Genomic DNA, 14,652 nt, shown 5'->3' with positions numbered 1-14,652 from the left:
CATTGCGAAGGCACTGAAAGACCATCTCCAAACGACATTCTCGAACATGCGGTCGCCAAACACTCTAGAGGTGGGTTCACTACCAGTCATTTCCTCCTTCGAACTGTGTTGAGCACCATGGCAGGTTACCACCAATCATATGGCGGACTGGTGGCTTGGAAACCTCGACGATCTTTGGTTCACTGCTCTTGAAGACGCCGTTCGGGAAGAGTGGGGCGTCGAGCCGCTCCGTATCCGTGAGGGTGGCGTAAGTCTTTCCCTCGCCGTTTCTTGGCGGCCTATCGTTGACCACTCCGTTTCCAGTCCATTCCGTCAATACCAAACCTGGAGAAAGAGTTCTCATGCCATGCACTGCATCTGCCGCTTGGTCAGAGTACGGTAAGCACTTGTCTTCTTGCCTTGCTCAGCCATTCAAGTTGATGGACACCAATTGACAGGACCAAGCCCATCTCCCGAACGAGCGCATTTCTCTCACCAACTTGCGCCGCGGCAAGTCTGTCGTAGAACGCTTCTTCACAAACGTCGCAAACAACGTTCAGCGGACACCCCTCTAAAACACTGACTAGCTGTTTTTGTTTGTATCTTATGCTTGTACTGAATTACATGTGTAAAATGTAGGCCTAGATGAACGATACATATACGATTGGACAGCGCCGCTGTGATCCCTTGGTTTGACGTGAGTGTAGGTATGAAAATTATGCAGGCAGCATATAGACGCCACATAACAGAGTCCCCGAAAGCCCTCACAAACAAACAGAAAAAAAGTACAGAGATGAAGCAGTGTCCGACCATCCGAACGAGTGGGTGACCGGCACATGCAGAGAGTCCACTTAAGGGTGAAAGCAAACACGGGTGTCATTGCTCCCACTGCGCGGGAGTACCCCAGTGATCGCTCGCCCAGTTCTTGAAGAGCGCGGTGACCTTGTCGTCGTCGACCGTGATGTCGTCGTTCACGCACAGCAGCGCGACGTCGGGGTTCTTCTTGAGGTGTGCCACCATGCCATTGAGCGCCGACGGCCCGGAGATCATCGCGAAGTGCCCGGGGGTGCTTCCTGTTGTCCGCCCGTTAGCGACCTGTGCGCGGCAGCGGGGGAGGGCGGGGTACTTACCAATAACGAAGCGGTACCGCTCGAGCAGGCGCAGCGTCCACCCGCGGACGTTCGCGTGCTTGGTGCCCCTCAGCACGTCTGAGAGCGCGAACTCGCCGTCCTCCCACCGGTCGTTGAGCGGCAGGTGCGCGACGGGGTCGATGTCTTCGGGGGCGAAGCCTCCTGCGTCGAACGAGACGACGCGGTCGGACGGAGGCAGGAAGGCCTCGAGGCCCAGTTCGCCGCTGGCCTTGAGCAGGGCGAGCGTGACTGCACGGGTGATTCAGCATGCGGGAGGACTGCGCAGGAAGGGGCCAGACGTACTGCAGTCGCCGCATTGCGCCTCCCGGAAGGCGATGTTCTTGAAGACCTCGCTCGCGTGTGTGAAGGGCTTGTGCTCCGCGTCCACGAAACACTTGTCGTAGTCGAGCGAGCACTGCAGCAGGTCCTTCTCGTCGACGTCGTGCGTGTACCGCGGCCACTTGTTCCGCTTCGGACCGCCCGACGGGCTGAAGTTTATGTACGGATAGCCGTCGAGCGACGCTGGAGCGGCACGCCGGTCAGCGCGCACAGCCTTTTTTTTTGACAGCAAGACCGCAGCCGGCACTCACAAAAATCGTAGACGGTCCCGTCAGCCTGCTTGTGCCCGCTTGCCCGCAAGCTGGCCGAGACGCGGTCGGGGTCGACGGTGCCGCGGCGGCCAGCGTACACGCCCAGCCTGCCGTACTCGCCGGGCGCGCCGCCGAGTTCCGTCCAGGCGGCCGCCATGGCCTCGGGCGACCACCTGTCGGTGGTGGTCCCGTGCTTCGCGACGGCCCACGACCAGAGGAGCGCCTCGCGCCAGCGCTCGATGGTGAAGTGCACGAGCATGTACATGACGCTCGGGTCGGCGTTCCCGAGCGCGATCCTCGTCTCCCTGAACGGGTGCGTCGCCGTCGCCGCGAACTGCGCCTCCCAGATCTGCGACATCTCGTGCAGGAGCGGGAGCGAGGCGCTTTTGGCCTCGTGCGTCACGTACGGGCGGTGCCGCACGCCGAAGCGGTCGCCTGGAGCCAGTGGGTCAGTGTGGCGGAAAGGGAGAGGGCACGGGGACGTACTGAGCAAGCGGTTGCTGGAAGCGAGGCTCCGCCATTCGCCTTTCACGTTGTTCCGATACTGCGTCGGCGCAACCAAAAGATCGCTCTGCATTCGCAGAACCGGACCGTAAGCTGAAGGCTCGTCAGTTTCTGTTGACTTGGGTTTTGGCTAATCCCGCCGCGGACAGCGGGTGCAAGAGCAATTATATCACGGCAACGCATCGCATGTACGAAGCCGTGCATATGCAATGACACCCCCATCAAGCTCTACCGCGGCTGACAGACGAACGTTGGGTAACAATGCTCGAAAAACCTCAGGCAGCCGTGATGGCTTTTACTGACAACTCCTGAAAGAGATAATCTCACCTGACGTGTAAAATGACCGTGGCGTGAGACGTCTCAAGAGGAAGAAATCATCGTTCTGTGGTCAGGGTCAATCGTCTGCTCCGTGACAGAGCGCGGGAAGAAAATCACATACCATATAGATGCTGATCAAAACGGTCAGAAAATCAAGCATATTCATAGCCACCCTGATTACTCACAAGTTCTCCGAAATGTCATCAAGATGCCCGAACTGGGATTCTATCGCATAACTGATATTTCATTCAGCATCGCGCGGAACGCTATGAGATAGTGATATTACCTGTTAAACACATTGTCGTCGTAGGGATGGAACACCTGAGCGTGATGCTTGATGGACAGCTGGACATGGTTGTCCGACCAGGGTCTCTTGTCCACGTCGAGCCACTGTGGTACTTGGCCCAGTCGATAGTCGGCTGGCGCCGTCAAATTCTCGACAGTGTCGGGCATGGCAAAGTCGGTAGTGAGCAGATGATATCTGCCGAGATACGGCCTGAAATTAGACAGGACGCTGCGCAGCGAATAGCGCAGCTCGTCGTGATCGCTGTTGCAGGGCAAAGATGAGTGCTGCCATTCCGCCCAAAAAAAATGTTCGCGAACGTACCGAAATTGTCGACCTCCCCTCCCACCAGAAGAGGTGGGCTGCCTTATGTCGTCTTTCGCGAGGCTCGCTTGGACACGAGTCTTCGCGTCCTGAAGCAAGCATCCGAGCCGTTGACCCATGTCCAGAGAACATCGAACCTGGGTTCGGTAGGATTATAGCACAGCTGTCCTTTCGACAAGTGCGCGTCTAAACATGCTGCCGGAAGTGATAGCGACGGCCTGAGCTTCCGCCGCAAAGGACCCTGCTTCGGCGGCCGGAAGGGTAAATATATGGAGTCTAATGTCGGGTCGACCGATGCATTGCTGTTTTGGAGATCATCTGTATCTGTGTCGCCTGTGCGGTAGGAAGCGTATTCGAATAAAAGAAAGACTGCGACGGCCACGAGGAGAATGCAGCTCGTGCGCCGTCGCCAACCTAGGGTCAGCGACGACCTGCTGCCGCGCATCGCTGTCGGGAGAGGCAGGTAAGAGGAGGGGGTCATAGAAGGAGTGTGTGTAGAGACATAGAGAGAGGGGAGATATATACCAGGAGACAAGGCTCGTGTGCCTCGTTTATGAGCTACTTCTCCTGTTGCCGCTGCGAAGTTTGCCGGGCGCCCGGCATGATCGGAATGGATGATCGCTTGATCCGCCCCGACCCACCGACTGCTGCCGTGCTTCGGCATCGCGCCTACTCGCGCCCATTGTCTTAGACTGCCTTTCCATACTCCGCGACTCGCTCTGAGTACAGCGTCGACTGGACCAGCTGTGTCTAGGATATTATTCGTGTAGAGGGACAGCAGGACAGCCCCGTCTTCATCGAAATCATCGACGGGTAGGCAAAAAGATCGGACTAAAAATAGCACAAATCTATTATAGCGTCCAAAAGGCACACAACATTAGATCCCTCCAGAAACCGCTGCGGTTTCCGGCGCCGCGCACGGACGCAAGTCACGCTGGCGACGGACGGACCGCTACTTGAACGTACGCGACTGGTTTCCAGACTTGACTTCGCTGTGCGCCTTGGGTGGCGCGCGGAAGCCGCCATAGTCGAAGCGGCCTGGCAGTATCGAACAAAGGTTAGACGGGCTGAGACGACCGAATGGACAATAAAAAATGCGCACCCTGCGTCTTCTGCCTGCGCTTGCGACCGCCGCCTACAGCTTCGGGCTCGTGGTCAGATCCCTCGTCGAGGATGTTCGAGACCGTCGAGTAGTCGAACGTCTCCTCCACCTCGCCTTCCCTCTCGACATTGACAGCCGCGACCCGTTTCCGCTTCTTGCGCTGCGACTGGCCCACGACGACAATAGAATCCTTCGCCGTCTCCGCGGTGACCGTCCGCGCTGTCTCCTGGCGCTCGCTCGCCGGCACAAAAGGCATCTCCACCTGCCCGGGCACTTCCTCCGCTTGCTCGGCTACGGCGGCTGCTGCGGGTGCCACGATCTTTGGAACGGATGGAGCGATAGCGAGCGAGCCATGTATGCGCGATACGACGTCCTGGAGCCGCTTTCTGTGCAGCTCCGCTGCCTACATTGCCCATGAGCGTGCGGCACACGACCACCACTTGCTTTTACTCACGCTCGACGATCCATTGATTGTGAACAGGCTGCTTCGAGAAGCTGTCAAGTGCGCCGGTCCCGTGGCCTTGGTGACACTCTTAATCGTGTTTCCAAACAAGGAAGATGACACCGTCATTCTCTGCGCAGTCCCTGGGAAATACATCGACCCATCAGGATAAAAATGGCTCGCGTGATACAGGGGCGGTCACCCACCTGAAGACCATAGCATGGATGCCTTATCGGTGGGAAGTGTCTCGCCGGTTTGTGTTGAGCTCGCGTCATCGACCTGTATCGGTTCCTGGGGAGCCTGTGGAGCGGTGGGCGTAGGCACTACACTTTCTTCGCTGCTTACGGCGGCGGCTTGTCGTATTGCCTCAAACAGCTCCTTTGCACGTCGCCGCACGACAGGCGGGACGTGCTGAAACAACGACAGCAGCCCTGCAATGTCCGCAGGCGGCTGCTCTGCGAGCACGAACAGGTAATGATTCGGCAAGACATACCTGCGAAAAATACCGCCCCGTCAGCATTTCTCAAGCGCAACCGGTACGAGAACGTACCGCGTGCTCTCGTCCTCCTCTCGCGCAGCACGGTCCCGCCACGCGTGCACCGCCTTGTAGATCCGCCTCCGCACGGTCTCGCGCTCGCCTGCCATGAGCGCGCCCTTGTTCCACTTGCGCGCCAGCGTGTCCCAGCCTGCCGGGCCCGAGCCGCCCTCGGCGTCGTACACCTCGCGCTCGAGCACGCGCAGCGCCGTCTCCTCCGAGCGCGACAACACCTCGCGCACCAGCGCATGAGACGGGTTGACGGCGCTCGACGTGCTCGGCGCGGGCTCTGAAGCGGTGGACGGGCTTTGCGCCCGCGATTGTGCGCGATCGAGCAGTGCGTTCCGCAGATGGTCGTAGATGAACAGCAGGAAGTGCGTGTCCGACCGAGCGTAGTTGAGCATCTCCACTGGGAGCGGTCTATGGATAGTTTAATTGTGGCCGACAGGCGTCATAAGATGGGACGCACCGTATCCGCCAGTCCGCGAGCTGGTAACGCTTATCAGGCGTAAAGTCACAATACATCTCCATGAGCGTCGCGAGGCTGTGTCTTGGAAAGTCAAGCACTTTCGACGCGTGGTAGGTGTCGAAAAGGTTGACAATGTAGAGGTTGAAGTCTTGCTGAAGCCTGCTGGAGCGGGCTGTGGGTATTCTGTGACTCGCGCTACCGTGGTCTAGCTTATACCATATGGATTAGGACATCTGCTTGGATGAATTTTTGGGTCTTGTTAAGCAGCCCGCGATCGCTTTGAACCCTAAGCCTGTCAAGCAGAAGGTATCGCTCAACCATGCCCTGTTTCACATGTATGCTTATACGACAGCAGACACAAAAGAGCAACATCACTGCTTCAGGTCGCCTGGATCCCGCGCTACAACATGCTTCGCACCTTCCCAAGCCGCAGCTGAAGTTTAAGCGAAAAGTGGACAACACGAACACCGCACCCTGGCAGCCCAGCCTCCGGCACAAATATAACGCGAAAGTCCCTCTAGGGTACGATATGCACAATGATGGTGATGACAGTGCCTTTAGCAGCTTGTATGTTAGCCCATCTTCCGGAATCCCTTTGCGTACGACTTCACTTGTATCTGTAGGCATCCGTATCGGCATGAAATCAAACACATTGAGTATTCATCCCACATGTTCCGCTCTACGGACCCGACACCGCCAAGATCGTTTGAAGAGACGCCGTTCACTTGGGTTACGGATACTTCGACGCTCTCCGCCATGCTGGAGAAGCTACGGTCCGCACAAGAGATTGCGATTGATCTGGAGTACCACAGCTACCGGTCGTTTTACGGATTTGTGTGCCTCATGCAGATCAGCACGAGGGACGAGGACTTTGTCGTCGACACTCTGGTTGTCAGGGAAGAGCTCGAAGAGTTGAACGAGGTCTTCACGAATCCAAACATTGTCAAGGTAGGGTTTAGACCTGTTTATTATTTCGAGTCCGGAGCTCAGATACGCTCTCAGGTGTTGCACGGTGCAGAGAGCGATATCGTCTTCTGGTCCATCGCATCCACGACGGACGAACGGAAATTGTCCGTAACATCATCGTGCTCCAGTTTCCCCTTCCCTTTGGATTTTGATTTCGCATTGTCCGCAGTGGACACAAGGTCTAGCAGCCGATTTGCCAGAGAGAGGACTTTCGAAGAGCAGGCATCGACCTCTTTCGCGATGCCGCGGTCAAGCGAACGATAGAACGCGAGGTCTTGAGGCAGGAAGGCAGCGTTCCGCGTCGCTTTCAGAGCTGCACTTTGTAGCTCCGTATTGTATGTATCAAAAACCTCCTGGCTGAGTTCTGGAGGCCGCGAAGACTGGGCCATGGTGATATGCACGAGTAAGTCGTGCGAGGAAATTATCAAGAGCACCGTGGGCGCTCAGCGAATTCTTCTCGCGTAGGCGCCGCAAATAATGAGGTTAGGGTTTGCAGGTTTGCTTCCGGAGCCGCGGACCAATCGCAGAGCCTTCACCGAAAATTCCTGACCGTGGACGTGCACGCTCACCCTCCTCTCGCCTCTCTGTACCGCCTGCCGGTATGTTCTCCTACTTTTGGCAGTTCTACACAAAATATTTACGGGACGTAGCTCAGTCTCAGATGGCGAAAAGTCAAGCCTCGAGCCGTCGCGCCCAATGGGACCTCTGAAAAACCTGCGAAACGGCCGCGTATAGCGTGGATGGATGATTCCGACGACGAGAACCATGGCACCAGGATCAACAGCGCTGAGGCGCTCAAGTCGCTCAAGTTTGATGCACAAAGCCCTCGCCCGACAAAGAAGCAGAAGATAGCAAGCGCAGGCCCCTCGAGCAGCAAGCACGCTGCGGTTCAGGAACAGCGGAAACAGTTACCCATTGCCCAAGGTGCGCATGCTATTAGTTGCATCTATGGTCAATTGGACTAATTGTTGCATGTCCGAGCAGGCAGAGACGCTATCATCCAGGAAATGCGGGACAACGATGTCACCGTGCTAGTGGGTGAAACAGGCTCAGGAAAGACGACTCGTAGGTCATAACCGCGTACCGCACGTCCCCTTTCCTCTCATACCGTTTCTAGAAATTCCTCAGTACCTCCTCGAATCGGGTCTTGCGCGCAACGGCATGATAGCGGTCACTCAACCACGCCGAGTAGCAGCAACGTCTCTCGCTTCCCGAGTGTCCGTCGAAACACAGTCGCAGCTGGGCAGTCTCGTCGGATATTCTGTCCGTTTTGCTGACCTCTCCTCGGATAAGACCAAAATCAAGTTTGTTACGGACGGCATGCTCGTCAGAGAACTCATGAGCGACTCGGAGCTGGAGCGGTACAGCGTCGTGATTATCGACGAAGCACACGAAAGGACTCTACGGACTGATGTCTTACTTGCGCGCCTGAAAGGGATCTTGAAGAAGCGAAACACGGTTCTTACGGAGGGCAAGGGAAAGGGAAAGGAAAGAGCACCGAAGAATCCACTCAAGGTTGTTATCATGAGTGCTACCCTCGACGCAGAGAAGTTCAGCTCTTTTTTCGGCAAGTGCGTGTCGGCATTTCGTGCTTGGAAGGTGTCACTCATGAGAAGTTAGCGCGAAGATCCTCTATGTCCAGGGTAGGCAGCACCCAGTTACAATATATCACGCCGCAACACCACAACCCGACTACGTCGACGCTGCCTTGCGAACTGTTTTCCAAATACACACGGACCAACCCGCAGGTGACATATTAGTCTTTCTACCTGGTCAAGAAGACATCGAAAGCCTGGACAAGTCGATACAGCTTTATGCCAAGCGACTACCACAAGATACGCCAGGGATACTCACATGCCCACTATACGCGTCGTTGTCATCATTACAGCAGCAGCAGATCTTTGTCCCTGCACCAAAACACATGCGGAAGGTTATCCTCGCGACGAACATTGCTGAGACGTCCGTGACTATCCCCTGGCGTGCGGTACGTCATCGATTCTGGGAAGTGCAAGGAGAAGCGGTGGGTCGGACGAGGCGTTGGTGGAGGGTTCGACACGCTGCTGACCCGGGACATCACCAAGAGTTCAGCATGGCAAAGGACCGGTCGCGCCGGTCGCGAGGCCTCAGGAAGCTGTTTTCGCCTGTACACGGAGGATGCTTTCGACGCTCTGCCTTTGAGCGCAGAGCCCGAGATTCAGAGATGCTCATTAACGGCGAGCATGCTCCAACTCAAGTGTCTAGGGCAAGATCTAGAGGACATGGAGTTCATGGAAAGCCCAGACGAAGAAGGCAGTAAGTCTCCGATCCATCCTTGTATAAACCGACATCTCATGATCTCGCGCAGTTGCACAAGCACTGACGGCACTATATCTCCTCAGCGCGCTCGACGACCGAAAGAATCTTACCTATCTCGGTAGACGAATGGCGTTCTTCCCTCTCGAACCACCCCTGTCCCGCGCGGTGATCGCATCTGTCGAGTTCGGCTGTACCAGTGAAGTGCTTACGATCGTCTCCGTGCTCAGCTCGTCCTCGAAGCTTTTTGTCGACACGACCGACAGCCGCGACAGCGCGCGCGAGGCGCACACCAAGTTTCGTCACCTCAGCAGCGACCACCTCACGGTCCTGAACGTTGTGCGTGCGTACGAAGAGGTGCTCCAGAGCGAGGGCGGCGCAGACGGCAAGAAGGCGAGCAAGGCTGCGCTCAAAGACTGGTGTGTACGCAACTACGTCAGCCACCGCTGCCTCACGGAGGCCTTCGAGATCCGCACGCAGCTACGCGAGTACTGCGAGCACCAGAAGATTGACTGGCGGACGAGCTGTGGAGACAAGGTCGGCGAGGAACAAGCTGTGCTGCGCAGCCTTGTCAGGGGGCTCGTGCAGAACACCGCGTTCTTGCAACCAGATGGGCGGTACAAGCAGGTCATTGGCCATTCAGTGCGTGTGCCGTTGTTAGCTGCGAAGGAACTACCATGCTGAGAACCTCCTTAGATCGTGAAAATCCATCCTGGGTCGTCACTTTGCGACAAGAAGGTCCCGGCTATTGTTTACGACGAATTGGTCTACACAACGCAGATATACGCTCGGAATGTCTCAGCAATCCCACGGAACTACATTGCGGAGGTGCCTTTACTCAAGAATCGGCGCGGCTAATGTGACTCGCCCTTTTCTATCCTTAGGCCCCTGCTTTTAGACAGTGCTTGCTTAACTCACTTCATTGGTTCCCTGGTCAAAAAGGACTCGATGAATAGCTCAGAAGATATGGCCTCTACTAGTGAGCCTACCACGGTAAAATACTAAGTAATTATCCTCATGGGACCATGGTGAGTCAAACGTATAACAGGAGAAACCCTAGCGGGAGCCGGGCACTTAAGTGCTGCAGAGAACTAGGCTACGATCACATGTATGGCGTACTAGATGCACCAGAGAGACGACATCTAGAAAAGGAGGAGTTCTTTTAACGCAATGCATCCTGGGCCGTTTTCGGCTATGTGTAGGGTCTGCGTTACAATATTGCAAAGCTGTATTTCTGATGCACTGCCCACACACACGGCGGTTGGTACTGCGGGTGAGTATTCCAGCATTTCGCCTGGTGAGTAGCGGCGTCGGCGGTATAGAAACCCTAACCCCTGCAACTCACGAGTGCAGGATCTGTGTTTCAGCTGGTGGTAGATCTACCGGAATGTATCAGCAGTAACCTTTGTTCTCAACGACTTCGACACAGTTCTCTCCAATAGCCACTATGTTCGGAAACAAACCTAGGCTACTCTGCATGGGAATGCGACCGGGATGTTCGCACGTAAAGTTCGAAGCTGGGAGAGCTCTGAAGGTAACGACCGCTTTGCCGCATATATACTGCATTCTGAACCTTGCAGACCTCGGACGTCGTCCAATCACCTTGACTAAAATTGCTGGCCGACAGCGATATTGCAGGGTGCAGGACAAGGGATTTATGCGCAGAATATTGTGGGTGTGGATGAAGGTATGATGGAAGCCACGGGCGTCTCTACTCGAAATGTACGCGCTGCTCCGTTTTCTCGTCTTTCCCAGTAACGACTATGCCTCGGGCTCAGTACCAGCCGCTCGCCGTGAGCGACGACGATAAGGCCCGGCAGCAGCTAGGAACGCGGCTCCATCACAATCGCGTCAAGAAGATCCTATTTCACTTCCTCATTATTTTCGCCGTCATGCTAGCAGGCTTCAAGGGTCTCAAGACCTATGTCGGGTCCACCGCGCAATGGCTACACAAGCAACCGTGCAGTGGGCTACAGAGGAACTATAGCACTAAACTTCCTAGCCACTACTTACTGCCCTCAGGCCACCAGATTCCTTCGGTCGCGCTCGGTATGGGACGGTGGGCTATCCGGGATCGGTCTGCTAAGCTCTCAACTTGTCAGGCGTTTGGAAGGCAAGTCCTGGCGATGCTGGACAAGCCGTTGCCGCCGCTTTGAAGGCTGGGTACAGACACATCGATGGCGCCTGGACATATCGGGTGCGTCGTGCTCTTCGTGCGAAGAGTCCGTATCATTAACAAGTAGCGCAGAATGAAGAAGAGATCGGGAAGGCTATCAAGAACAGCGGTATCCCTCGCGACCAAATTTGGCTTACCTCAAAGCTTTGGAACACTTTTCACGCTCCAGTAGATGTTGAGCCAGCTCTCGACGAATCCCTGACCAGGCTTGGCACAGAATATCTCGATCTGTATCTCATGCACTGGTAGGCTCCCGTATGTACCGTACACGACCTGACACGCGCCAACAATACTCGCAGGCCCATTGCGTTCAAGAAAGGCAGCAACAACGAGCTGGATGTTGCCCTGACTGCGGATCCGTACCCCACATGGAAGAAGCTGGAAGAGATGGTCGACAAAGGCAAGGTCCGCAACATAGGCATCAGCAAGTGAATATTCGTGCGCTTCTCGCATATTCTTTGAAGACTTATGTGTGTGCAGCTTCAACATCGCCAGGTATGCCCCCTGCGACACATGCCGTTGTGATATACGTTAACTTCCCGCCAGAGTCGTGAACTTGACCGCCAACCCGCTCAAGTACAAACCGGCCGTGAACCAAGTGGAGCTTAACTTTTGGAGCCCGCAGCCCGAGCTGGTCGAGTGGGCACGCAAGCATGGGCTTCTGCTCGAGTCATACTCGCCGCTCGGAGGCAACAACCAGGTGAAGGAGACACTCGACGTGCCCGAGGTTAAGGAAATTGCGCAGAAGCTCAACATAACGCCCGCTCAAGTAGTCATCTCATGGCACGTCCAACGCGGCGTACGTCATTCTCGTCGGTTATGTGTATATATCTAAGCCTAACATGTATCGAAACAGACCGTTGTTCTCCCTAAGAGCGTCACTCCTTCTCGTATCGACGAGAACATCAAGATCTTCGCCCTGCCTGATGATCTCTTCGACAAGCTTGAAGCTGCTGCTACTGTGCACCCTCCACAACGTACCTTCAATCCTTCGAAGAGCTGGGGCCTCGGCTTTGACATTTTTGACGAGGACTGGCCCTTGTAACCATGTGTTCTAGGGCTTTTGTAAAGCTACCGGATGCCTAAGGCCTCATAGAGCGACCATTGAAGCGTACTTTCTCTGGTCTTCATGTGCCTCATCCTGCAAAAAATGGAAGATTTACTTTTAGGCTTGCAAGACTCGGTTCTACCACATCTCATTCGAAGTGTGAAGTCGTCCTCTGCAGCGCTTCGGTGCGTGGCACATGTACCATAACAAGGCCTCATCGAAGACCGAGTGCTGCAGCTACGGCTGCAGGTGAAGCGTCAGACGTTACCAGAGCAGTGTATTCTGATGAGGCCATAAGCTTGATTCGCACATGACGTGAGCTTCACTGACGAGGCTGAGCTCAGACAGGCAAATTCAGCACTAAATACCGCGCACGCGACTTTTTTCCTGCCAGAAATCCAAAGCTCTACAACACGACGTGATCAGATGTTGTGGGCGACCAATCGACAAGTTGCAAATGATTTCGACCGGCGGATATCAAGTATCTACCATGGCCAAGATTTGGTGGCGACGGTAGGCGGATCTAGACCATCTTACTCGCACAGCGCTGACACTGTCCCTAGGCTACTAATGGATCCTCACGGCAGTGAAGCAGGCGCGGGCTTCACAGTGAAGATGTCCCGCGTCATCAGTGGGCTTACCTGCGGGTCGGTCCAGGCGTCCCAAGGCCGGCGATCATCAGTATTGTAAGGTTCAGCTCGGAAGGTACTCTTCTGGCTGTTGAAAGTCGATTAGGCACGAGTGCCCCCAGAATGTCCTACGGGATATCGAACGAACGAGTAGAAGCCAGTTGCCTGGTTACCCCGATCTCATAGTGAAACATAAAGCAACCTTAAGAACTGGCGAGATTCAAGCACTAAGAAATACCGCGAACCTATCGGGAATACTGAAAGGTCCGGACGGCGAGCAAAGCCCCCTGTTTCGTGAGTTCTCTCAGTTCAGTGCGCCATTGAGGTGCAAAGCAATGCCATTGTACCCCTGTCTAGACATAGTGACCGCAAAGGGCCAGGAGATGCAATGGTCGAAAAGGTACAAAGGCTCTGCCTACTGTAAGCCTCCGTGCACTCGCCTCTGCAGCTTTTCTCTTTCACTACTCGCATTATCACTACAACGCGCTCGTCTTTCGTCGCTCTCGCCATCCTCGCCGTCGTCGGCAGCATCGTCGCGGCTCCGGCCCCCGCTCCAGGGAACTTCCTCCCCTTCACTGCCGGCCAAGGCGGTAACGGCGGCAGCGCTATCAGCGGCAAGTCGGGCTCTGCCAATAGCGGCTCCGTCTACACCACCGGCCCAGGATACGGCGTCGTCGCCGTCGGCTCCAGTAAGTGCACCCCATCCAGACTCGCGGAGTGCCATCGGTGCTAATCGACGCATGCAGCCAAGGGCGGTAACGGTGGTGTCTCTGCCTCGGGATCCGCCCAGGGCGGTAACGGCGGCAATAGCGGCAACGGCATCCTCGCTGGCAACGGCGGCACCGGCGCAAAGGCCCAGTCAGGCAACTCTGGAAGCGCGAACGGCGGGTCGGTGCACACGTTGGGAAGCGACATCCTCGTTAAATCTGGTAAGCATCTCTGCTTGTGACCACAACACCATGTACTGTTACTGACTGCCAGGCACAGCCAAGGGTGGGAATGGCGGGTTCAGTATCACAGGGAGGATGACTGGTGGCAGTGGTGGCAATGGCGGGAGCAGCAATGAGATCTTCTCTGGACTCGGCGGCAACGGCGCGACCGGTGGCATGGCTGTATCTGGCAGCTCTGGGTCAGCGAATGGCGGGTCTGTGTACACGAATGGCAGCGATGTGTTCGTGGGGAGTGCACGGGGAGGCAATGGTGGAGTGAGCAAGAGTGGGAGCGCGACCGGTGGCAAGGGCAGCAAGGGCGGTGCCTAAGCTGACTCTCTTTCTCTTTCGGCAGGTTTTATAGCGGGTCTGCTTTGTTTGTAGCTCATTGGGATACTGGCGACCTCTCTTACATGGACGGGAAACTTTGGATTAGAATGTCGTAGTAGTATGGGCTTAGTTCAGTCGAGCACCCACTGTACATGCGGCCAACTTCTAAGTATAATATATTGGCGATAACGCCAGCACGGCCAGGAGACTGAGGGCCCCAAGTACGCATCGTACCGCTGGGAACATTTGCGCCACGAAGCCGCCTTATCATCAGCTGAAAGTTGACGAGAATATCCTAGAACATTTTGGTCGTAGCTAAGTCACTAACGACGTGTTCCTCTGGGCAAGTTCGGCTCTTCCGATAAGCACGGTCTTAAGAAGCACTCGGGACCAAAGAGAGACGACAAGAACAATAGCGCACTCTGTCATTATGACCCTTACTACGCTGGCTAGCATGCGACTAGTGCCAGGCGAGTAACTTACTGCAGAACGAAAGTGATAATGCAGCGGTACATCATGCGCGAACAAAGGGGACATCGGCGGCAAAGGATGAAGCTAAGAGGCCGGACTAGCGCGCAGACGTCATATCAGGGAATGTCGACCCGA

The 14,652-nt window shown here is 55.7% G+C and overlaps 6 protein-coding genes across 6 annotated transcripts; 3 read left to right on the top strand and 3 right to left on the bottom strand.

Annotated features, from left to right (window-relative positions):
- Window positions 1–422: 422 nt before the first annotated feature.
- PHACADRAFT_214165 (uncharacterized protein) lies at window positions 423–3,670 on the bottom strand. Its single transcript, XM_007401628.1, has 10 exons — window positions 3,129–3,670; window positions 2,808–3,068; window positions 2,707–2,757; window positions 2,643–2,652; window positions 2,531–2,585; window positions 2,186–2,296; window positions 1,700–2,134; window positions 1,413–1,631; window positions 1,110–1,358; window positions 423–1,052 (listed from the first exon to the last, which is right to left on the bottom strand). Exons 1-10 carry the CDS (start codon window positions 3,245–3,247, stop codon window positions 856–858), a joined length of 1,707 nt encoding a protein of 568 aa, XP_007401690.1. The 5' UTR covers window positions 3,248–3,670; the 3' UTR covers window positions 423–855.
- A 281-nt stretch (window positions 3,671–3,951) lies between these two features.
- PHACADRAFT_214164 (uncharacterized protein) lies at window positions 3,952–5,628 on the bottom strand. The gene is made up of 5 exons (XM_007401627.1): window positions 5,223–5,628; window positions 4,879–5,165; window positions 4,685–4,815; window positions 4,231–4,633; window positions 3,952–4,166 (listed from the first exon to the last, which is right to left on the bottom strand). The coding sequence occupies exons 1-5, from the start codon at window positions 5,609–5,611 to the stop codon at window positions 4,081–4,083; spliced, it is 1,296 nt and encodes a 431-aa protein (XP_007401689.1). The 5' UTR covers window positions 5,612–5,628; the 3' UTR covers window positions 3,952–4,080.
- A 1,046-nt stretch (window positions 5,629–6,674) lies between these two features.
- Window positions 6,675–7,031, bottom strand: PHACADRAFT_166991 (uncharacterized protein; the record flags this gene model as incomplete). Its single annotated transcript, XM_007401626.1, has 1 exon — window positions 6,675–7,031. One exon carries the CDS (start codon window positions 7,029–7,031, stop codon window positions 6,675–6,677), a length of 357 nt encoding a protein of 118 aa, XP_007401688.1.
- A 256-nt stretch (window positions 7,032–7,287) lies between these two features.
- Window positions 7,288–10,156, top strand: PHACADRAFT_179035 (uncharacterized protein). The gene is made up of 7 exons (XM_007401625.1): window positions 7,288–7,570; window positions 7,631–7,707; window positions 7,760–8,213; window positions 8,263–8,626; window positions 8,649–8,934; window positions 8,987–9,576; window positions 9,631–10,156. The coding sequence occupies exons 1-7, from the start codon at window positions 7,383–7,385 to the stop codon at window positions 9,790–9,792; spliced, it is 2,121 nt and encodes a 706-aa protein (XP_007401687.1). The 5' UTR covers window positions 7,288–7,382; the 3' UTR covers window positions 9,793–10,156.
- A 568-nt stretch (window positions 10,157–10,724) lies between these two features.
- PHACADRAFT_154100 (uncharacterized protein) lies at window positions 10,725–12,286 on the top strand. The gene is made up of 7 exons (XM_007401624.1): window positions 10,725–10,983; window positions 11,037–11,131; window positions 11,183–11,355; window positions 11,410–11,538; window positions 11,591–11,605; window positions 11,657–11,909; window positions 11,967–12,286. Exons 1-7 carry the CDS (start codon window positions 10,827–10,829, stop codon window positions 12,153–12,155), a joined length of 1,011 nt encoding a protein of 336 aa, XP_007401686.1. The 5' UTR covers window positions 10,725–10,826; the 3' UTR covers window positions 12,156–12,286.
- Window positions 12,287–13,769: 1,483 nt separating this feature from the next.
- Window positions 13,770–14,205, top strand: PHACADRAFT_265178 (uncharacterized protein). The gene has a single exon (XM_007401623.1). The coding sequence runs from the start codon at window positions 13,813–13,815 to the stop codon at window positions 14,044–14,046; it is 234 nt and encodes a 77-aa protein (XP_007401685.1). The 5' UTR covers window positions 13,770–13,812; the 3' UTR covers window positions 14,047–14,205.
- The last annotated feature ends 447 nt before the right edge of the window (window positions 14,206–14,652 follow it).

The sequence above is a fragment of the Phanerochaete carnosa genome, assembly GCF_000300595.1.
Source record: "Phanerochaete carnosa HHB-10118-sp unplaced genomic scaffold PHACAscaffold_13, whole genome shotgun sequence".
Lineage (NCBI taxonomy): Eukaryota > Fungi > Basidiomycota > Agaricomycetes > Polyporales > Phanerochaetaceae > Phanerochaete > Phanerochaete carnosa.
Note: the sequence above shows the minus strand (reverse complement) of the source record. Positions and strands in the feature narration are given on the sequence as shown.

What these genes read in the sequence shown, in the direction of transcription:
- PHACADRAFT_214165 (XM_007401628.1), bottom strand. Translation starts at nt 3,247, where the DNA reads ATGGGTCAACGGCTCGGATGCTTGCTTCAGGACGCGAAGACTCGTGTC. An exon ending in TTCCAGCAACCGCTTGCTCA is followed by an intron (nt 2,135 to 2,185) that starts GTACGTCCCCGT and finishes CACTGGCTCCAG; the next exon opens with GCGACCGCTTCGGCGTGCGG. An exon ending in GCGGTACCGCTTCGTTATTG is followed by an intron (nt 1,053 to 1,109) that starts GTAAGTACCCCG and finishes GGCGGACAACAG; the next exon opens with GAAGCACCCCCGGGCACTTC.
- PHACADRAFT_214164 (XM_007401627.1), bottom strand. Translation starts at nt 5,611, where the DNA reads ATGCTCAACTACGCTCGGTCGGACACGCACTTCCTGCTGTTCATCTAC. An exon ending in GAGGAGGACGAGAGCACGCG is followed by an intron (nt 5,166 to 5,222) that starts GTACGTTCTCGT and finishes TATTTTTCGCAG; the next exon opens with GTATGTCTTGCCGAATCATT. An exon ending in ATCCATGCTATGGTCTTCAG is followed by an intron (nt 4,816 to 4,878) that starts GTGGGTGACCGC and finishes TGTATTTCCCAG; the next exon opens with GGACTGCGCAGAGAATGACG.
- PHACADRAFT_179035 (XM_007401625.1), top strand. Translation starts at nt 7,383, where the DNA reads ATGGATGATTCCGACGACGAGAACCATGGCACCAGGATCAACAGCGCT. An exon ending in TTCAGCTCTTTTTTCGGCAA is followed by an intron (nt 8,214 to 8,262) that starts GTGCGTGTCGGC and finishes ATGAGAAGTTAG; the next exon opens with CGCGAAGATCCTCTATGTCC. An exon ending in AAGCCCAGACGAAGAAGGCA is followed by an intron (nt 8,935 to 8,986) that starts GTAAGTCTCCGA and finishes GATCTCGCGCAG; the next exon opens with TTGCACAAGCACTGACGGCA.
- PHACADRAFT_154100 (XM_007401624.1), top strand. Translation starts at nt 10,827, where the DNA reads ATGCTAGCAGGCTTCAAGGGTCTCAAGACCTATGTCGGGTCCACCGCG. An exon ending in GATTCCTTCGGTCGCGCTCG is followed by an intron (nt 10,984 to 11,036) that starts GTATGGGACGGT and finishes TCAACTTGTCAG; the next exon opens with GCGTTTGGAAGGCAAGTCCT. An exon ending in GATCTGTATCTCATGCACTG is followed by an intron (nt 11,356 to 11,409) that starts GTAGGCTCCCGT and finishes CAATACTCGCAG; the next exon opens with GCCCATTGCGTTCAAGAAAG.
- PHACADRAFT_265178 (XM_007401623.1), top strand. Translation starts at nt 13,813, where the DNA reads ATGACTGGTGGCAGTGGTGGCAATGGCGGGAGCAGCAATGAGATCTTC.